Consider the following 23,485-nt stretch of genomic DNA (forward strand, 5'->3'; position numbering starts at 1 on the left):
GGGAAACTTTTTCTGAAAACTCCAACATGTCCGACCTCAAACTAAACAAAAATGAATGAAATTAAACCCAGATTTAATAGATGTGTTGTTTTGAGAGTGCATGTTGACTTCAACATGGGAATCTTTCCCCAGATTAGCTTTAAGCTAACGATGACAATGGTAACATGCTAATGTTTAGCAGCTATAATCTTTACCATGTTCCCCATCAGCGTGTTAGCATGCTAACAGTCGCTAATGACGTGATGTCTTCAGTTCTGCAGGTTTTTGGTCATAAACCAAAGTGTTTAAACACATTAAGATGTAGTGGCGCTAGATGAAAAGTCAGAGGATCACCAAAGTCAGTAGGGTTCATCCTCTGAGAACCATGAATGTTTTTACGAAATTGGGTGCCAACCCATTAAGTACATGCTCAAATTTTTCCCTGGATAATAAAAACATTGGTAGTGTAGGACAATTGAATGTTTGGCCAGATGGTGGCGCTAGACGGAGAGTCAGAGGAGCACCAAAGTCAGTAGGGTTCATCCTCTGAGAACCACGAATGTCTGAAAAACGTTTCATGGACATCCATCCAGTAGTTGTTGAGATAATTCAATCTGGCCAGACGTTGCTATCTCTTCAGTTTCCTTTGAGCGACATCTAGTGGCCTTTAGAAGAACTGCAGCTCATTAAACATCAGCACGGATTCACTTTAAAAGTTGTTCAGGCATCAAATATAAAAATAGTCTTTAATAAGTATTTATTGAGTGTAAAATAACACAATGTGAGATAATTCTGGTCCTTTACATGAGAGGAAGACTCCACACACTTGGTGACTTTGTTCCACGTTGCGGTCCGGGCGTCTATAAGAGTTCTTCGTCCTCTTGTCTTCAGGTCTTCAGGTCCTCCGCTCCTTTCTCTTTAGACAAAGCGCTCACCAGCTCGTAGCCTCCTTTACCCGCCGGCTGTGGTTCCTGGCGTCTGGCCCTCCGGCGTAGGACCACCACCGTCAGCAGGAAGCAGAGCAGACCCCCGCACACGAAGACCACCTGCAGACCCAGAAACCTGCACACACACACACATATATAAATAAAGGTATGAACTGGTGAGCGGGGGTCTCGGGGCGTTCACAGTTAAAAGTTGAATCCAGTTTAGTAGGACCCACCTCTGTCTGAAGCGGTCCAGGTTGTAGTATTGACAGGAAGTCCGCTTGCCGCACTTTTCGCCCCACAGGATGCAGGTGGTGTCGATGACGCTGCCGTACAATACCGGGCCGGGCATGAAGGCTGCACACACACACACACACACACACACACATGATGGATGAAGTTCCAAAACAATCATAGTAGTGACATCACTATTGACGTGTTGCTGGACCCAATGGAGGGAAGGGAGACACGGGAGAACCAGAACCAGGACTGAGAGGGGCAGACTGTCAGACCTGCTGCAGTAGAATGAGAGGTTTTCTAAAGGGAGTCTGGTGCTCAGAGACACTACCACTTTAGTCCACAGGGGGCGCCAGAATCAAGACTAAATGAAAGTTCCTGGTAGTAACTTAAAGTAAAACAGGTTTCAGCTCATAAACGTCGTAGAGTTTAGCTGCCAGGTGAAACTTGTCAATACATCTAACGTGAATCTATCAAACCTCCAATCACGAGACATGTCGCTAATACTAACACTGACTAACGTCAGTTAGTTTAGCATAATCCGATATGTCCCTCACATTATAAACTGTATATATTAGTACTTTCACACAGAACGTAAATATTTCGTGGCGAAAAAGCGTCAATTTCTTTTTTTCTTAACGCCGTCGACGAATCACGTTGTGAGGAACGGATGTATTCAAAATGAGGCAAACTTTATTAATCCTTTCAATCAAGACAAAGGCTCCTTCTGTTCTTACCTTTCACAATAAAAGCCCCAGATATATACACTGAGATTCACTGGGTAACTTAAGAGTTTACCAGCTGAGACATTTCTTCGGTGTTTTCATGGTGCAACCTTGATGAGTGAATCTCGAGTTTAAACCAGAACTCAGGGAGGATTTATGACGAGCTGAGACTTTAACCACAGACCTCATGTGCCTTGCTCAAGGTGCTGACTCATCGACTCACCGAGCACTCTGAACATCATGTACTGAACCCCGACTGCAAAAGACTTGTCCTCCGTGGGCACCGTCCTGCAGCGGAGACACAAACAGCAACAAAAAGAAACATAAATCAATTTAATGTGAAAACACGGATATGAAACACGCGTGTGTTGATCTCTGTGGCCTCGATTTTCTCTTTAATATTTATATAAAATAAATAATATAATATATATAAGTCGTGCTCCATGCAAGTTGAATTTCTTTGATAACTTCTTTTGCAAAAATTGGAAAACAATGGAATCTATAAATGCAACATGTGTCCTTCAGAGTTACCAGCGTTGGAAGAGGAACGGCGGCTCCACGTGTTGTAAATATTGAACCATTCAGATTTTTACAGCCTCTGTTTTATCAGCAGTTCAGCTGTTTTACGTGACTGTTGGTCTCAGCCGAGTCAATCATGGCTTCACAGTTTAATTCTGATGGTTTTTACAGAATCTAGTTATTGTAAACGGGTTTTTTTTGTGACGAAATTTCAAATGAGACACGAAGAATAAAGTGTTTTTGATGAAATATCACAATTCTGAGCTTCGATTTGGCTCCTTTTACTGACAGAAGCGTTTGTCACACATGATGTGTTTAAGGACTGTCGGAAAGATGAAAATCTGACAATAATGTCTGTTTTTACAGCTACTGTTGCAATAAATTATGTATTTTTGGTGATTTTTTAAAAGCAAACATACTTTTCTCATCTATTTAAAGCTGCTTGTGACTGTGATTAGTTCTGTTGTTGTTCCTCACAGTTACGTCGTCTCTCTTCTTCATATTGTAATTGATTTTATTGTTTCTGTTTCTACCATGTAAAGTGCCTTTGAGTGTTGTACAAAATAAATGTATTATTATTATTTATGTTACCATTTGATTCCTCTGCTGCTGTTGACCATCAGCACCAATGTTTCTAATGTTTCTAATGTTTCATGACTGGACTCCTGATGATCGTTTCAACTCGTTTCTGCTTCACTAACGTTTCTTTTCTCTGTTTTTATTTGTATGTTTGGTGTTGAATCCCAAAGTAAAGTAATCGAGTTACTTTAGTGTTGAGATATCTGAACTCTACATTATTAAACAGGTCATGAGTAGTTTTATAAGTAGCTCACTAAAAATGATGAATTCCACCCATCAGATAAACAATCCACCACGTTCACTCGTTCATCGGACCAAACTCATCGGATTAATATCTGTTGTATATTTGCCGTTGATCGTTGATTAATCTGTAGATTATTCTTCCTGCAGTGTGAAACATCACACAGCTGATGTGCTCACGTGTATTCGATTTATTTTGTGTTGTTTGAATCTCAGCAGACTTAATCTCAGCAGTCTGGTTGTCCTGCTTTAAACCCTCAGATTAAACCTTCTGTTTAACGTCACGGTGGAGACAACAGGGAAGCTGTGGAGCTAAACCAGGTGACCGACTGAGCCTGTGGCCTCTTTAAGCAGCAGCTTCTGATTATCAGACGAGGCTCAGGTGACTGTGATCTGGGTCGAGGAAAGACTACAAACCTCCCCCAACGTTTTCCTTTCTGCTCCATCTGGGATTCATTTCAACGATTCGCAGACTTTTAATGTGTGTGTTTCATTTTCACACAGAGAGCTCCAGGCTCTGTTTTTGGTCTAATAATCATTGTGACTTTATACATAAAGGTGTTTGTCTCATAGCTCCATACCTACAACAAGTAATGCACCAACATTTGTATATAACCCACAAAATCTATTTCTATTTAGAAAGAAGAAGATTGACCGACGCCACGTAGTGAGGAGGTTAAACACCAGACCTTCATCCAGCAGAGGGTCGTGATCCCAGAGGTCACAACGTTGACCTATTTTTCACGTAAAGTCTGTAGTTACTGTAACTCAAACCTTTTCTTAAAATGTAAAAAAAAAATGTTTTGTTTTGTTGCCTAAACCTAACTAAGTATTTCATGATGTTTATTAAACCTAACTAAGTATTTCATGATGTTTATTAAACCTAACTAAGTATTTCATGATGTTTTCCTGAACCTAAGTGAGTTGTTTCCTGTGAAGACGGATGTTTAGTAGCTTTTTGTAGATAAGATCAGATTCGTTTTTACTCTGATTTACTCATAAAGTACTACACGGTAAATATATTTGTCAGTGAATCATAAACATCTGAAGATTTAATTGTGAAAGTTGTTTCAGTCGCTTCACTATTTTCTGACTTTTTCTTTTGTTTACATTGCGCTTTGGTTTTTAATAGGAATCTATGGTGGCCACCAGTTTCAGACCTTTGTTAAACCCGTCTTACCTGACTATCATTATGTAGGACGGGGTCTTACCTGAGTATCATCATGTAGGACGGCGTCTGGGAGAAGGAGGCGATGAAGCTGGTGACACCGAGCAGAGCCACGAAGGGGAGGAGGAGCCCGGAGCATCCGCTGCCGCAGGTTCCTGGAGCAGCGGAGCCGAGACCGGCGACACACCGACACTCAGCGTAGTTCTGCACAGACGGACAGACGGGGTCAACAAACACCATCCTGATCTGATCTGAGAGTCTCATTAGGGGCGGAGCTAAGCATGTGAGGTTTGTCCTGATGGTGGCACTACAGGATGGATCATGAAATGATAACGGGTTCATCCTCTGGAGACGTTTCATTCAAAACTCAGCTGTTGAGATATTGTTCTCTGAACTGAAACACGTAACAAAGGAAGATTGTAGATAAGTGACCATATCTGGACTGAGGAGGAGTGACGTAGAGACGCCGTATACGTCTCTGGTAGAGACCTGTCAATCACTGTGTAGCCCCGCCCTAAAGCATCCCCTGCTTTATGGTCTGTTTGACTCTAAATGGACCATAATGTACTAAATGAACATCATGCTGTATTGAAGAAGACTTGAAACTAGAGATTGAGACCATAAACTCATGTTTACAATGTTTACTGAGGTAATAAATCAAGAGAGAAGTAGAGTCATTTTCTCATAGACTTCTATACAAAGTGTGTTTGATGAGTAGAATTCAGCTCTCGTTGTGAATTTCATGTGAAATGAATATTCTTTGCTTCCAGGGAAAACAAACATGACGTCTCACGATTGTTTCACCGCTTGTGGGTGAGGAAGTTGCGGTTCCTCATTTACTCAAACCCTCTTGGAGTCTTTTCTCCTGGGAAGCCTTATGAAAACATGTTGGAGGAGAGAGTTAAGTAAAAACCAACAGAGTAAGACTTCATCCAGCTGTCCTCTGGCTGAACAACATCTCCCTCTCTCTACTTTCTGTCTTCAGAGGATTTCTATCAGTATGATTATTTAAAAATGATGAATCTACAACAACATCTCAACATTGCTAAAGATGAAGGTGTAGTCATCTGGTTCTCTGATGATATCTATCCATCCATCTATCTATCCGTCCGTCCGTCCGTCTATCTATCCATCCATCTATTCATCATCTATCCATCCATCCATCTATCCATCCATCCATCTATCCATCTATCCATCCATCCATCTATCCATCCATCTATCCATCCATCCATCCATCTATCCATCCATCTATCTATCTGTCCGTCCGTCCGTCTATCTATCCATCCATCTATCTATCCATCTATCCATCTATCCATCCATCCATCCATCCATCTAGTTAAATGGTTTTCCTGAACTTTACCCTAACTGAGGGTTACACAGAATGCTTTGTTTCTCTTCACATGAATATTTTCTGTTCTCACTCAAGACTTCAAAAACAAAAACAAGTACGTTAAGGGAATAAGAATAAGTTGGAATGCAAACAAACTGAGAACAGGGTGAGACTGTGGGAGAGAGATGAGATGAAGAGAGAGAATATAGTTTGTATCTGGAGGAAGAGAAGACCAGAGTCTCTGTTTCCTGCAGCTCTTAATGAGACGACAGAGAGTTCAGCACAAGAGGTGATGTCATCCACTTTACCAACAAACACTCACTAAATGGAAACACACAAACACAAAGCTGGCTGGTTTCTGCATAGCACATGAGTTTACAGTAACAGCATGAAATGTTTACATTCTAAAGTAAAGTGATGAAATGATTCCTACTGTGGCATTGTTCGGATCTGTTGCTATGGTGATACAGCCAGCATGGCAGGGAGACCTGAACTCAACACCATCAGAACCACAGACCGGGTTAAAGGCCTCCTGAGGACACCGACAGCCAGAGCTGCACGGCAACACAGCAGTGCTGGAAACACACACACACACACACACACACACGTTATCAAACTTTGAAGTTTTAAAGGCATGTAGTTACACAATCTTACAAATTAGTTCCCTATAAATGGTGACATTGGTCCTGTGTCAGTTGTGAAATTTGTTCCCTGTCAGAGTTTAAATTAATTCCCTGACTGGTGGAATTAGGTCATTGACGGTAGTGAAATTAGTTTCAGGTCAATAGTGGAATTAGTTCCCTTACAGTGGTGACGTTAGTTCCCTGTCCATTTTGAAATGAGCTCCTTGTCAATAGTGGAATTAGTGTCCTGTCAGTGGTGTAATTAGTCTCATGTAAATAGTCAAATTTGTTTGCTGCCAGTGATACAATTAGTTCCCTGAAAGTGGTGAAATCTGTTCTCTGTTAGTGGTGAAATTAGTTCCCTCTCAATAGTGAAATTAGTTAACTGTCAATAGGGGTTAAATTACCTTCCTGCCAGTGGTGAAATGAGTTCCCTTACAGTGGTGGAATTCGTTTTCTGTCAGTGGTGAAATTAGTTCCTTGGTTGAAGGGAAATTAGTTCCCTTACAGTCGTTAAATTGTTCCAGATCAGTCGTGAAATTGGCTTCCTGTCAATAGTGAAATTAGTTCCCTTACATTGTCATTGGGGATATTAATTCCCTGTCATTGGGGAAATTATTTTCCGGTCATTCTCCTGTAAATAGTGAAATTAGTTTGCTACCAGTGATTAGCAATTAGTTCCCTGGGGAAATTTGTTCGCCGTTAGTGTTCAAGTTAGTTCCCTGTCAATAGTTAAATGTGTTGCCTGTTACTGGTTAAATTACCTTCCTGTCAGTGGTAGAATTAGTCTCCAGTAAATAGTGAAATTTATTTTCTGTTATTGGGGAAATTTGTTCCCTTTCAGCTTTGAAATTAGTTCCCTGTTAGTGTTCGAATTAGTGCCATTTCAGTGGTGAAATGACTTCCCTTTAATAGGTCAAATCAGGCCTCTGTGTACTTCGTGTATGTAAAGCAATGGTGTAGCTACCTGGGAGGAAAGACCCCTGCGATCTTCTGGGTGGGACATCCAATGAACAACAGCGGTGTGGAGGATAACATGCAGAGCAGGATGGCAGCAGTGCACAACTTGCTGGCACCGCTGACCGAAAGATTCAACCGTCGCATCAGAACTCCACCCAGGACGGTGCCGAGCACTGCCAGCGGGATACAAACTCCCCCTTGAAGAAGAAGAAATCTGCATGATAACACTGAATACTGCTATAACACATATAATGTATCCAGAACTGACAAAACCTCACCTATCATCATGGTGGAAAAGGAGACAGTCTGGCTGAACTGTCTCTCAATGAACTTGGCCATGAAGGTGGCGAGGCCGGCCAGCAGCGCCGCCAGGTTGACCTGCGCCAGAACCACCAGAAGGTAGATGGGGCTCCGCAGGGTTCGCAGAGCGATACGAGGAAAACCTGAAGGACAGCAATGTGGATGAGGTCTGATGGACGGAGACATCTACACCTAAATGGTCATTATTTGAAGAAATCTTAAAGTGCAGATGTGAAAGCAAGAGCTGCTGTTGCGTCTTGATTTAGCATTGATGTTAAAACACTGCATGTAGTCGCAGTGACCTCTGTTCACTGTCGATGCCCTTTAGTTGCCTCCGCTGCAGCCTCATCAGACAGGAAACAGAAGAGGAAAAGAAGACTCTTACTTTTGAGGAACTGAAGGAGAGAGATTTCCTGGACCGGGTTTGTCTGCTGCTGCTGCTTGCTGTCCGGTCTGGACTCCACGACGTCGTCGTCGCCGCCGTCCTGGACAAATATGGAAGCAGAAACATCACATGCTGGCTTCAAACACCACTCAGTCTGCAGTCGCTGCTGCTTATAGGAAATCAGCTGGAGGCCCTGCATGCTGGGAAAGTTTACACTCAGGGGCTCTGTGAGCACCTTTAGATAAACGTGTCCTCTGAATGGCATGTGAGTGCTATATGGTCTGTGTTAGGACGTCCAGAGATGTACACCAAACTCAGTTGGATAAACACATTGGTTTTAAAGTTGAGACATGAGAGAACTTTTCATCCTGACCTGGTGGTCTAAGGAAGAAATCATGACCAGGCTTGTCTTTAGTTTATTGTCTAGATTTTAACCTCTGATAGAAGACAGCCGAGCCTCGAGGTGAAGCGCTTTGTTTATCAGTCGATCTACGTGAGGGTTCATCCACCAGGGATGGTACGTAACCTATAGAGGGTCAATGCAGCCAAACCCACAATATAGTTCTTCTCATTTACATATTCAGACACCTGAACGAGTATAAAATGTGAGAAATGTTGACCAGCAGTCGATACAAAACAACTTTATGATCAATGTGTCTGCTAAAGAACAGACGCTCGGCTTCTGAAACTTCTTGTGGATGTTGAAACTGTGACCAGACTCTGAAACTGACCTGAGGTCACAACACTGTGATTTAAAACTCCGTCTGTCCTTTTATAAACTATAAGAAATGTGTGGAACCAGTTTGCTTTCTCTTCTAAACACCTTCTCAGCGTCTCAGTGCTCAGTTTGAGGAGGAGTTTTGGCTCCAACACAAAATCAAACCTTCCACTGCAAACGTTTCCTGTAAGAGATGAAGAGATGGTGCCAGCAAGTTGCTCAACACCATGTTGTATCTGACACGCCTCCCTGCGTTTAAACACAAACAGCAGCCAAAGTCCAGAATCTTATCTGGCAGCTGAGTGAAGCCAAACTTCAGTCACTTTCAATTTTATTATCATTGCGCAAGAGAGAGCTTTACTTAGTAAGGATGTAAAAACAAGGCTATAAGTTTAATACACTTTTTAGACATAATTTAGATCATTAAATGATTATTTTTGTAGAATGAAAGGAAGTAAACTACATTGAACCCCAAAACAGACTAAGAGAAAGTGTGAAGAAACATTTAAAGAGAGATTGTTTCCTCACTTTGTGTCGGGTTTGATCTTAATCTGAGAGATATGTGAAACATGTAGCAGTCTGGAGGTCATTATGAACAATACAAACACAGAAGTGGACGTAGTTGTTGTTGGTTTGTGGACGTCGTAGAGACGCCGTATACGTCTCTGGTAGAGACCTGTCAATCACTGTGTAGCCCCGCCCTAAAGCATCCCCTGCTTTATGGTCTGTTTGACTCTAAATGGACCATAATGTACTAAATGAACATCATGCTGTATTGAAGAAGACTTGAAACTAGAGATTGAGACCATAAACTCATAAACTCCAACAGTGTGATATATTCAGAGCCTCAGGTGTTGAAAGAAGTCAGCAGTTAGTTAACATCTGCAGTACTCCGTGTTGGTGTACAAGAGCTCAAACATCTGGAAGTGTAACGTCCTCTATCTGAGATGAAATGTGTTTAAAAGTGAAAGTGCTGGAGTTTGGCTTCAGCCTGATGTTTTGTGACTTTAGAAGGAAACTGTTGAGCAATCAGCTTGTTTCGTTTTTAAAACATGTGCAGAGTTGAACTTTGCTTCAGAGACTGAGCCAAAAGCAACAAAACACATTTCTGTTACAACGTGTTGAGCTGACTGGAGTTCAGTTTATGAGCATCTTTTAAAAATATTTCATCTTAATCATCTTTGATCAAACGTTATTCTGACCCTGGTCTGTTTTTATCTTGTTGAAAAACACATTTACTGACATTTGTTTGGCCATAACCAGCTGACTTCTATATAAACTGTCACATGGTTTCAACAATAAGGTCTAAAGGTTGTAATCTTTATACAGAATATACTTCCTGCTTCATCTCACCTCTTTGGAGATGCTCCTGGGGAAGAAGAGGTACGGCAGCGCTGTGAGGAAGAGGAGGCAGGCCGCCACCAGGAAGCCGAGCCACCAGGCTCCCACCCAGCGTAAGTCCTTATGGGTCAACTTGATCTGGGCTGGAAGAAGAAGAAGAAGAAGAAGAAGAGAACGTGACCGATCACAATCAGCTATAAAAAAATAAAAAACAGAACAAAGAGGAATGAAGAGCCAACGTCAGTTATTCAACATTAAATGATGAATCGTATTTGTGTATCTCTGCAATAATAATGCCACAGTTGTAAATGACTCTTATAAAGTTCTGTTAATAAGGAGACTTTCTCCTGTAAACCTTTATTTTACCAGATCTTTATTTTACCAGACCTTTACCAGAAAATTGACGGAAGGAAAATGTGTTCGTAAGATCTTCCTCTGCAATATAAAGGTTATATTATGAATGATTGTGCACAAGTATGATGTATTTCACTGCTTTATCAACGAGTTAAGTGACATTTGATTTCAATTAACCTGTAAAAGGCTGGTTGAAGTTATTAATATTGCAACAGGATGCTAATGTTAGCTTAAAGGAAATGGCTAAATTGACACGCTGTAATGTGATGCTAATGCTATTTATAGCTTTTGATATATGTGAGAACATTGTTTGATTAACGCCCACATGTAAAGTTTAATGGCATCTGATGAATGTTTATGCTTGTGCGGGCTCATGTGTGTTTGTATCTGCAGCTCTCACGGTGGTTTCTGAAGATGTGAAGGGAAGGAAAGTAAAAATACAGTCGATGGTTCAACATCAATAAACGCTTCTGGAAACATCTGTAAGCTTCACCGTTGTCCGACTGGGCTTTGCTACACCAATCAAATATCAATAAATGAGTTATTAATTAAACATTATTCAACGCTTGAAATTCAGCAAACTTCTCTTTCTTGTGAAATCTTACTTGCCAAGTTTTATTGATTGTATCAGAACCAGCATGACGCTGCCGCAAATCATCAAAACTACACACTAACCATGACCACCTGGTTCAGCTTCATGGCTGACATCTCTGATCTATAACCTCTGCAGGACGACTTCAGGAGCCCGCACATGTCGAAGAATATCAAACAGAGTTTAGTACCGGGCCCTGACAGAACAAGGGCCTGATTGTCACGGGGCATGATGAGGACTCAAGCGCAGACAGTCAGATGCAGTGAGAAAAGGGTTTTAATGAATAATGAACACAACAGGAATCCAAGGACGAGACAAGAGACGAGGGGGGAAATCTGGCAGGACGAGGCAGGGCAGGCAGACGTGGGAAACCGGGAACAGGACGAGACAAACGGGCGGGTAGAACACAAACAGTGACCTGGCAGTGAGTGACTGAGAGACAGGGGTTTGTAAAGTGGCTTGAACAGGTGAGGAGAGTTGTGCTGATGAGGAGGGAGTGACTGACAGGTAGAGTGAGGAGGGTGAAGCTACACAAAGACACAGAACACACAAGGCAAAGCCTGATCGTGACACTAATTATTGAAAATAAAAGGAACAAGGAACAACAACAGCATTACGCAGCATAAACGTAACAACTTGTAACTTCAACATTTTTGCACCTCAGGTTCCCTCGTCTCAAAGTCAATGTGCTTTGTTTATTTTTGTGTTTGTGTTTGTGTCTCCTGAGGGATATCTGTCTCTTTTAGCTGCTAAATGATGGATTTTCTTTCATGTGACCTGAATAAATTAATCTTAAAAGTATGCTGGGTTAAAAACAATGTTGCAAGAGAACAGGGCAGCACCACTGCCACACCTCAACAGGTCTGACTGCACTTAATCCGGTTTGCATTACACAATGTACCTCAGGTATAATTTTCTCTTTGTATTGTGTTTGTAACCTGATCTGTAGTTTGTTTCCCAACTTGAAGTAAAGCTTCTATAAGATGTTGCTGCAGATTTGAACAGACAAAGCTGCAGAACATCTTTTCATTAATGACGAAACAATTGGTTGAGTGATTGTGTCAGCTCTAATTCAAACATTTAACTGTTGTTTCGCTGTTTAAATAACATTTTAGAGAAGAGTATGAACATTTGAAGTGTCAGTGAAACCTTTTAAATACATAAATCTAATCTGCGTCAGTGAGAAGATGTGGCCTTCTCTGAACATACTTCAGTTCTTATGAAGTTTGATGTCTGCAGCAAAGCTCAACATCAGCCAATAAAACAACATGCTGACTGTTAATGAGTCACATAACACTTCAGCAATAAAATACTGATTTTTATGCAGAACAAAGGCCAACTGATTACTTCTGGACACACCCATACACAAACATTAGCCCTTGTGGGGACCTGAACTAGCATATGCATTACAAGGACCCTTATGCTAACTTTAAAAAAAAGTTAAGTTACTTGTTTAATTGTAACCTCAAGCCTTAAACTTCCTAATCACAATCCTCAAACAGCCCTTTGAAGAAGACCAGACAATGTCCCCACAATTCAAACTGTCCTCACTCTCCAGGTCAAGGTCCCCAAATTCCTCACACAGCTAGATGCACACACACACACACACACACACACACACACACACACACACACACACACACACACACACACACACACACACACACACACACACACACACACACACACACACACACACACCTCAAAACGGGTGCATTATGAAACAAAACAACCCCCTACATATACATATTATACATGCATGCATGAACACATAGAAACAGCTACACACACATACACCCGCACATATGCTGACTCACACAATCCGGTCACACATACCACATGGTAGAAAAGAAAAATAGTTTTTTGTTTAAACAAGGCTCAAAAGAAAGTCAAGCTCCATTAATCCGAGAGGCGTGACGGCGTCCGGAGCATCTGAGTTTCACGGATCAGCAAACTCATCCTGAAACAGGAGTCGAGGTCAAATGATGCGACCAGAAACGCTCCGATGATTCTGCTCAGATTACCGATATTCATCTTCTCTCCACAGAAATAATAACTGAGAGTTTAACGAGCTGAAACACGATGTTTCTACGATGTCGGACATCTGAAGGTACTGGACAGTGATTCGCTTGTTAGCTTTTAGCTACTTTGAGAAAACATCTGTAGTTTATAAAAATGTCTCCAATTTTCAACAGTAACAAAAACAATCATCTTTAATATTTGATAAAACTATCCGTTCTCACGCCCATCTTGTCCTACGGTTGGTCAGCTGCATATGCAAATGAGTAATTATCTAATTTGAATACATTTCCAGAACATAAATCTAAACTTTGGATACATTTTGTTGACATACCAAAGTCAAAGGTTTTTACAGAGGGACATTTGCATATCCATAAATAATAAAATTCGGTCAACAGGTTATAATAATCTATTACCTCCATGTTTTTATTATTAATAAATGTATAAATGAGTGTGTGAGTGATGTGTGAACAAACCCCTCTGTGTTAACCTTCAGCACATAGAGAGGAATGAAAGGCATTACTGAGGCGTTATCTTTCGGTGAATTTAGTAGAAATCTACAGTCTGAAAGGAGAAGTGTCAGATGACCAGTGCAGCCCGTAGAGTCTCCCGTTAACCAACGCAGTGACGTACCACAGATGCTTATTTTGACTTTATGTAAAGTTTTGTTACTGAAACATAACTGCAGGGTTTCACTTGTAACGATACTTGACACTGAATAATAATAATAATTAGTATTATATAATTAGTACAATAATAATAACAAGAATAATAATGAACAAGAACAATAATTATAATAATCACAAGAATAATGATAATAATCATATTAGTATAATAATAATACTAAACAATAATAATTATATTATTAATACATTAATAATAATTAGTATTATGATATTATTAGCATAATAGTGAAAATAATATACAAGTATAATAATTAATAAAAGCTGACCCCAAATCTCAAATCCATCATTATTTAAATAATTTGACAGCAGACGTTCACAGAGGTCACAGCTGCCGAATGTCACTTTAATATATTTATATTTATATAAATATATATATATATGTACTAGTGCTGGGCAAGTTAACGCGTTAATTTCGCGTTAACGCATTCATTAATTAACGCCGACAATTATTTTAGCGCGAGTTAACGCATTTTTTTTATTTATTATGATTTTTTTATTTTTTTGTTATTTATTTATTCATTTTTTTTATTGAAAGACAAGAGACAATACATATACATAACAACAAGAGGATGACAAGAACAGTGGGATAAAAGCCAGCAAACATCCTATAGTCAGTAATTTTAGTGCACCTATATGCTGACATTCACGGTAAACTCATTCAAACGGCACAGATCGGGAGCGAGCGAAGGACTTTGAAAGTTAGCGGAAAGATTAACGTGAGACAACATCCGGTTTCTTCAGACGAACATCCGGTTTTCAGAATAAGATGCCAACAAAGTATGAATTATATTCACACTAAGTATAAAACATGCTGCCTGCATCTCGTGAACCAAATGTTATTGCCCTTTAGTTCATATAGCAGTACTTTTAAAATAAAAGTGCGCAATACACTACTTTTGAATTCATCATTGAACTTTGCCATAACAATGAGATTAATCGCGATTAAATATTTTAATCGTTGCCCAGCACTAATATATATATATATATCTATATATATATATATAGATATATATATAAATAAATAACTTGTTGTTTATCTCTATTAAATATCAGATGTTTCTCCAGCTGAAGTGGTTTAAGAGGACGTGTCATAATTGAACTTTAAGTTTGTCTCCTCACCTTCTGGTAACTTGTCAAAATCGACGTAGAAGCGCAGCATGAGGGAGCCGGTGATGAAGCCGACGGCCGGGCCGATGGAGGTCACAGCGAGGAGGATTCCTGAACAACACAAGAGCAGAAGTTTAGTTTCAGCTGGAAATGTTGAATCTAAAAACAGATTCATTTGTATTCAAACAAATGTTTGAATATTTCATCTGAATGGAAACTACGTGTAACACCGTCTTAACTTAGCACACGCTAAAAAAACAATTAAATTAAATTAAAAAACATTTATCATAAAATAAAAAAGGGAAACAAATAAATAATCTTCCCAAACTGACAGAAATGTATCGTAATAATTATAGAAATAATTGGTATAGAACAGAAATAGACAAAAAGAATACATGAATAGATAAATAAACACTACCAATAATGAATCCTAAAGGTTGTGCTAGTTAAACTACCTGTACATACCCTGAGGGGTAACAGACAGATTTAAGTTTTATTAAATAGATAAATCATCTGAGATCAGAAGTGGATCTCAGGTCTTTGACTTCTAGTTGTATTATTGTTCCTATAATCTGAAGAAAGATCTTCAGCGTGTCACGTCTCTGCTCTGAGTCATTTCTTATTCCTCAGACTTTAAAGCAGCTTTTTGTTCTTTATTCTGCAGTTTGTTAGAAAGAATTCCATAAATTCTATAAATCTCTTTAACTGCGTTTGTTCTCATCTACGTTCAAAGCTCAGACTGTCAGACGTCTGAACACATGGACGTAAATGTGGGAGCAGAAAGAGAAGAGAAGCAGCAAACAAAGAGACAACAGCAGAAGATACCGATAAAAAGACCAAACTGTGAAAAGTCTTATAATGTTTTCGTGTCTAAATGAAACCAAATATCTTCTTCAGAGGTTTAATGCATGAGGAAGTCTGAGAGTCACTGGTGTCATTGTTTCAGCCTCACACTGGTTCTTACTGGTTCCAGAGAACGATGCGACGGTGGGCGGTAAAAGAGGCGGAGCCTAAAGTACAAACAGGAAGAGGACAGAACCAGGACTGAGAGGGTCAGACTGTCGGACCCTGCTGCTGTAGAATGAGAGGTCTTCTAAAGGGACTCTGGCGTACGGAAGCACTACCACTTTACGTCACGTGATCCGGAGTCTGAGTGAAAAAGTACCGAGGTAGAGCGGCGAGTTCTTCCTGCTGGCGTGGTCGTCGATGAAGGAGATGCCGAAGGGCTGGATGGGGACGGCGGCGATGCCCAGCAGCAGCTGACCCATGAGCAGCAGAGGGTACACCCCCAGCTGGGCGGGGCTCTCCTGCCGGCTGCAGCTCTGATTGGAGGACGAGGTGGCGAGGGGGCTCTCTGATTGGCAGAGACCAGAGCTGTTCTCACCGGAGGCTGCCGGGAAACACAGGATATATAATATCTTACTACGCAAATCCAGCATTTCATAGGAAGTTTTTACCTTTTCTCTTTTTAGAATTTTCTTAAAATTCTCATTTAAGTCTCTTCTCAACTCAAAAAAAGACTCTTTAAACACCAGTTTTACTGATAGTTTATATTTATGTAACATGCAGCATTTTCTTTTTTTTGTAGAACTTGTTATTCTTGGAGAATTGAGAAATACTAAAAACTTTTCGGTGAAATGTTTTTTTCTTTCCGGGTTTAGATAAATGTTTCCTTTTGCTCTTGTGTGTTTACGTTTTTGCAATCAGTTGATATGACTTTTAAAAATATGAAAACATAATCTAATAAACACTAATTACACCAACATGTAATATATATATTATGAGTCCAGAACTCATAATATATATTTGCATATCTCTCTTTAATGCATTTATACTCGTACTCGTCTCTCATCACTGCTTAATTGTTTATTTCTGTGATTAATGTTTTTAAATATTTCTCATTTTATTATTTTAATATTTAAATTTACTATCCCCTTTGTAAAGTGTATAATAATAATAATAATAATTATAGTTATTATAATTACAATTATTATTATTATTATTTTGAATGAAATGGTTCATTAGTGTGAACCAGATTCAGTCTTTAATTTATTCGAATAAAGAATAAAAAATCTGAGGCGGTCAATGAATCTGCAGGATCCAGAAGCGTTATGGGGACCATGAAACTGTGTGTGTGTGTGTGTGTGTGTGTGTGTGTGTGTGTGTGTGTGTGTGTGTGTGTGTGGTCTCACAGCTGATGCGGTCGGTGTAGTCGTAGGCTCCGCCCACAAAGTGTGGCAGCGCCATCAGCAGCGAGGCGAGGCCGGCCAGCAGAGCTCCGCCTCCAATAAACCGAGGCCGGTGAACACGACTCCCCAAGAAACTCACGAACACAATGAGGACCGTGTTCCCTACCTGGACACACACACACACACACGTGAGGACATGAGAGGATGAGAGGATGAGAGGACATGAGAGGACATGAGAGGACATGAGAGGATATGAGAGGACACGTGAGGACATGAGAGGACATGTGAGGACATGAGAGGACATGAGAGGACACGTGAGGACATGAGAGGACATGAGAGGACATGAGAGGACACGTGAGGACATGAGAGGACATGTGAGGACATGAGAGGACATGAGAGGACATGAGAGGACATGAGAGGATGAGAGGACATGAGAGGACACGTGAGGACATGAGAGGACATGAGAGGACATGAGAGGACATGTGAATGAGAGGATGAGAGGACATGAGAGGACATGAGAGGACACGTGAGGACATGAGAGGACATGTGAGGACATGAGAGGATGAGAGGACATGTGAGGACATGAGAGGACATGTGAGGACATGAGAGGACACGTGAGGACATGAGAGGACATGTGAGGACATGAGAGGACACGTTAGGACATGAGAGGACACGTGAGGACATGAGAGGACATGAGAGGAGATGTGAGGACATGAGAGGAGATGAGGACAAGTGAGGACATGAGAGGAGATGAGAGGACATGAGAGGACATGAGAGGAGATGTGAGGACATGAGAGGACATGAGAGGACATGAGAGGAGATGTGAGGACATGAGAGGAGATGAGGACATGTGAGGAGATGAGAGGACATGAGAGGAGATGAGAGGACATGTGAGGACATGAGAGGACATGAGAGGAGATGAGAGGACATGTGAGGACATGAGAGGACATGAGAGGAGATGTGAGGACATGAGAGGACATGAGAGGAGATGAGAGGACATGAGAGGAGATGAGGACATGTGAGGACATGAGACGACATGAGAGGACGTTGTGGTTCTGACCTCGTTGAAAGCAGCCAGCAGACCAGACTTCTGGCTGGAGAGACCGTAACGTCTCTCGATGGTGGAGATGGAGCTCTTCATGTAACCAGACACCAGGAGCTGAGCCAGCTGAAGAAGACTGTGACAAAACACAAAGAACTGGAGGAGGAGAGGAGAGGAGGAGGGGGAAGGGGAGAGGAGGAGAGGAAGGGGAGAGGAGGAGAGGAGGAGGAGAAGAAGAAGGAGAGAGAAGAAGACACTTCATTTATCAAATAAGTTTTAATTTTCATTAATCTATGATCCTGATAATTAATAAAAAGCACTCAGAAGACGTGATGAGAGACCAACGACACGATGAGCTCATCGGTTTGGTTCGTAGAGGAAACGTTGACCTTTGTGACCTCAGAGAACAAAACCAGGATGAGCTTCAGGAAGTCAACTTTCTCCTCAAAGCAACAACAAGTCCTGAAGTTAAACACAAAATCTGCTGAATCAAATACAAACGGTCAGATTGCTGCTTAGTTCATGTTGTGGAAACTAAACGCCTCACACTCCAGCTGTATGAACCCAAAATAATCAGTTTAGCTGTGATTTAATTACAATAAACAAATAAAAAAGATGCCGAAATAACTACATAATGATGCTGATTTGTAAAAAGTTTGAATTCATGTTTTGTTAGTTCTCTCCACAAGACGACAAGCAAATAACTTTTAAAATATTTGTTTTCTGAATGGAGCTCGGCCTGATCGGTGCTATGCTAAGCTAACATTGTAGCAGCTCTATCAACACTCATAACATCGTAGAGGAGACATCTCTGATTCAACATCAGTGATGAAGGAGAATCTCACACCGACAGACTTTAAAGAGACTTTTAACTTCTGTGTTGAATCAGGGGAAAAAAGCTTAAAATTGTTGAAATTACAAAACAAAAATTGTTGTAATTTATTGTTCAGTTTGTTTTCACAAAAAAAATAATCTTTGTATTATTTCTGTTAAACATCTTGTTTTTTAATAAACAGAATGCAACATTTTTCCATTTAAAAGCCAACGAGAGCAGACGAACCTTGACGCTGTTGAAGGGACTCCGGCGTCGGGCAGGAGGTCGGGACCCCTCGGGGTCAGAGGTCACGCTGAGGTCTTTGGCCCCCATGATTTAACGTTCACCACACGGAGAGACTGGAGGACCAGAACCAAACCTGTACGATACAAAACACAGCGTCTCTGATCACGAACACCTCGCCACTGTTTCCTGTTTCTATAGCAAAGAAATACTCGGCAGGGTTTTGATCCAGCAGGTCAAAAAAAAGAAGAAAAACAAAGTCGTAATTCAGGAAAACGGTAAAAAAAAAACGTATTTTGTTTGTATTTATTCGACGTGTCTCTACAGACTCCGTGTCTTTAACGTGTAGTCCGTTGTTGCACAGGACTACAACGCCCTTGATATCCCAATCAAATAATCTTTTTTCATAATGTTTGTCTCTGTTCGCACGCCACAAAACCACAACGACACCGGTTTAATTCCAGCCTTTGTTGTACGTCACACCTGTCTCACCCAGTTTAAATGTAATCGAAGGACTTATCGGTGGTCATCACTACCATTCTAAAGAACGTTAATCAACAGGGAGGGGAGGAAAAAACAAGACAAAGAACTGCAAATATTATATATACAGAGGGGCTTTTATTGTGAAAGGTAAAAAGTGAAGGATCTGGTCTAAAGTTTGCTGTCTTTAGAGCCTCTGAGTCGATATAAATACACATGAAGGTACACAACATGAACTCAGAACAAAACAAACAGTTGGAAAAAATATATAAACGTGCGAAAATGTGTTATGAAAGTAAAACGTAACGATGTGAAATGTAACAAAACAAGTTTGTGTTTTTGTTTGTGTTTTAAATAAGTTTGCTTGTTACGTAACAAAACGTAAACTAAGTCAACGTTGACTTTTGGTTTAACCGGAGACATGAACATCTGTCTCCTGGGTGAAAGTTCTGTTTGTCTGACCCGTCCATCGCTTTGGGTTGCCATGCTAACATGCTAACATGCTGATATTTGACAGATATAATGCTCACTGCCTTAGCTTAGCTTATTAGCATGCTAACATTAGCTAAAGTGTTGGACACATTAACATGTTGACCTGATGATGGAGCTACGATGAAAAGTCAGAGGATCAATAAAGTTATTACAGATCATCCTGAATGATGAACCACATTTATTTAAAATCCATCCAACAGATAAAAACATCAGGCTTTTACTTTGTAGGAGCTGGTCTAGATTGATTGTTTCTAGTTGTATTATTTCTAATTGTATCTAATAAATTAATCATATCTAACTTAATATTGATCATTTTTGATGAGCGAAAATAATTATTTCTGGATTAAGACTAAAGCGTCTTGAGACAGAAACAAGAGGGACACAGAAATAGAAAGAGAAGAAGAAAGAGGCGAGCATCAACAGGAAGGAAGAGATTTCTTATCAGCAGAAGAATGTCAACAGATTCTCAGTGCTTTTCTTTTCTCCTCAGAGCCGATGAAACAAAACAAGCTTCCAACTCAAAAACCAAAACGTCCGACACAAATACAAATCTTTCAACGTTACACAAAAACAACAACAGCTAACTGAAGAACTATTCCATCAACAAAGACCTCTGAGTCTGTTTTAAAGACCAACTACAGGATAAAAACGCCTTTTTATTGTGCCTATATATAGAAGTCTATGAGAAAATGACTCTACTTGTCTCTTGATTTATTACCTCAGTAAACATTGTAAACATGAGTTTATGGTCTCAATCTCTAGTTTCAAGTCTTCTTCAATACAGCATGATGTTCATTTAGTACATTATGGTCCATTTAGAGTCACACAGACCATAAAGCAGGGGATGCTTTAGGGGCGGGGCTACAGGGTGATTGACAGGTCTCCACCACGGCGTTGTCCGGTCTGGGAGTTGTCCGTTACAGCTTTAACTCTTTCACAGTGGGGGGGTTCACTTCATGAATGTTACTTATTACTTCTTTGAACAACAAGTTACCACAAATTTTGCTCCTAAAAATGTCCATCATTCGATTGTCTGTAGCTCCTCCCACTAGTGTCACTTCTGGTTGCAAAAAACAAGATGGCGATGGCCGAAAGGCCAAACTTAAAGGCTTTAAAACTGTAGTCCACAAACCAACGGGTGGCGTCATAATGACTTTGTCCACTTCTATATGTAGTGATGCGAAGCCCCGCCTCTTTCGGGTATCCAACATGGCTGTTTGCTTGTCTTACAAGCTAGCTAACTTAGCTATGCTCCCAAATAACTGATGTGTTTTATCAGCGACTCTTTCTATCAGTGAAGAGAGAGAACTATGTTGTTGAGAGAACATCCTGGTACCAAACACATTGTAGCTTCAGACAGAGAGACGACGCTTTTAGGTGTCGTCTTTATTATTACATATTTTCACAGTCTACTGTACTTTATTCATGACAAAACTTGCAAAATTATCTTTCAAATGAACAAACACCGTGTGTTTAATTCATGGCACAACTCAAACAGGATCTAATAATTATTTTTACATCTAACGACCGTATTTATGTGTTTTTATACGTTAAATAAAGTGTTGCAGAGCAGAGCCTGGTGGCCGTTAGAGGTACTGCAGGATTCTGCTTTTATAATTCACCAAAAGAATTCCAGTAATCTGAGTGAGTGTCTCTGTGGGATGAAGAATGAATCATCATCATCATCATCATCATCATGTGGTGAAGCTGATTTACAAACCAGAGCCTCATTTAGAGGAAACATTTTAAAGACGTTAAATAAAGTAAATAAACACATCAGAGACTCCAAACGAATGACATTTTGTTACTAAAAGAGCACAAAATATCAAATTGTAACAAATTGTTGAATGTTTTGCCTTTAAAAAAGAAAAGTACATATAATTATTATTATTACTCTGAAAATGTAAAGAGGAAGTGATCGATATACCTGGAAGCTGTAATTAAGGTAGTACTCTGTGTACTGAAGTATCTGCAAACATCAACAGCTGCATTCACTCATGAATCAAAGCACAGCTGTCAACAAATCAGCTCCTCTCACTTCAGTCTGCTCAAACTCTCCTTTCACAGCCCAGTGGTCCCAGTAGTCCTAGTGGTCCCAGTAGTCCCAGTAGTCCCAGTGGTTCTAGTAGTCCTAGTCCCAGTGGTTCTACTAGTGGTTCTAGTGGTTCCAGTGGTCCTAGTAGTCCCAGTGGTTCTAGTGGTTCTAGTGGTCCCAGTGGTTCTAGTGGTCCCAGTGGTTCTAGTGGTCCCAGTGGTTCTAGTAGTCCCAGTGGTCCTAGTAGTCCCAGTGGTTCTAGTGGTTCTAGTGGTCCCAGTGGTTCTAGTGGTCCCAGTGGTTCTAGTAGTCCCAGTGGTCCTAGTAGTCCCAGTGGTTCTAGTGGTTCTAGTGGTCCCAGTGGTTCTAGTGGTTCTAGTGGTCCCAGTGGTCCTAGTAGTCCCAGTGGTCCCAGTGGTTCTAGTGGTTCTAGTAGTCCTAGTAGTCCCAGTGGTCCCAGTAATCCCAGTAACAATCACTAAGAGGTCCCAGACAGAAGTGCTTCATTCAGACTCACTGTGAGAAGCTGCAGGTCGACTCTGTTCTTCTGGTTTCCTCTCGTAGTGTTTCTTTAAACCTCCCAGGAGGAGGAGGAAGAGGAGGAGGAACTGGAATGTGAACCCTGGGTGTTGAAGGCAGGACTAGAGTCTGAGAAAAGCCAAGTCTGTCCTGTTGCATTGTGGGTATTGTAGGCATCAGGTTTGGACATATGAATGAAGTTCCTCTTCATTTAGAATACATAAAATAATAACTTGATCTTTTCTCTTATTCGTTACTGACGTATGAAACCAAACTTGTGATTTATAAAATATGTATTTTTCTCTTTCTTCTCTTGATCTGATTTTAGATGTTTGACGATGAAATGTTATAGTAGATCATTATGTAATCATATTATTTATCTTCCTACTTTAATAGTTAAAATACTAAATATACAAACATTCACATGAGATGTTTTCATCTCTTTGTCTTTGTTTCATGATATATTTATGATGTATTTATGATGTGTTTATGATGTATTTATGATGTATTTGTGATGTATTTGTGATGTATTTATGATGTATTTGTGATATATTTATGATGTATTTGTGATGTATTTGTGATGTATTTGTGATGTATTTATGATGTATTTGTGATATATTTATGATGTATTTGTGATGTATTTGTGATGTATTTGTGATATATTTATGATGTATTTGTGATGTATTTGTGATGTATTTGTGATATATTTATGATGTATTTGTGATGTATTTGTGATATATTTATGATGTATTTGTGATATATTTATGATGTATTTGTGATGTATTTGTGATGTATTTGTGATGTATTTATGATGTATTTGTGATGTATTTGTGATGTATTTGTGATGTATTTATGATGTATTTGTGATGTATTTATGATGTAT

At 40.1% G+C, this 23,485-nt stretch overlaps 1 protein-coding gene across 1 annotated transcript; it reads right to left on the reverse strand.

Annotated features, from left to right (window-relative positions):
* Positions 1-866: 866 nt before the first annotated feature.
* slco2b1 (solute carrier organic anion transporter family, member 2B1) lies at positions 867-19,540 on the reverse strand. Its single transcript, XM_076102348.1, has 14 exons — positions 19,080-19,540; positions 18,038-18,175; positions 16,981-17,143; positions 15,954-16,178; positions 14,801-14,899; positions 10,043-10,173; positions 7,972-8,071; positions 7,565-7,729; positions 7,294-7,483; positions 6,137-6,278; positions 4,417-4,577; positions 2,091-2,155; positions 1,142-1,262; positions 867-1,041 (listed from the first exon to the last, which is right to left on the reverse strand). Exons 1-14 carry the CDS (start codon positions 19,164-19,166, stop codon positions 867-869), a joined length of 1,962 nt encoding a protein of 653 aa, XP_075958463.1. The 5' UTR covers positions 19,167-19,540.
* Between the last annotated feature and the right edge of the window lie 3,945 nt (positions 19,541-23,485).

This window comes from Anarhichas minor, unplaced genomic scaffold (assembly GCF_050575085.1).
Source record: "Anarhichas minor isolate MPS153535 unplaced genomic scaffold, ASM5057508v1 ptg000027l, whole genome shotgun sequence".
NCBI classification, from domain to species: Eukaryota; Metazoa; Chordata; class Actinopteri; order Perciformes; family Anarhichadidae; genus Anarhichas; species Anarhichas minor.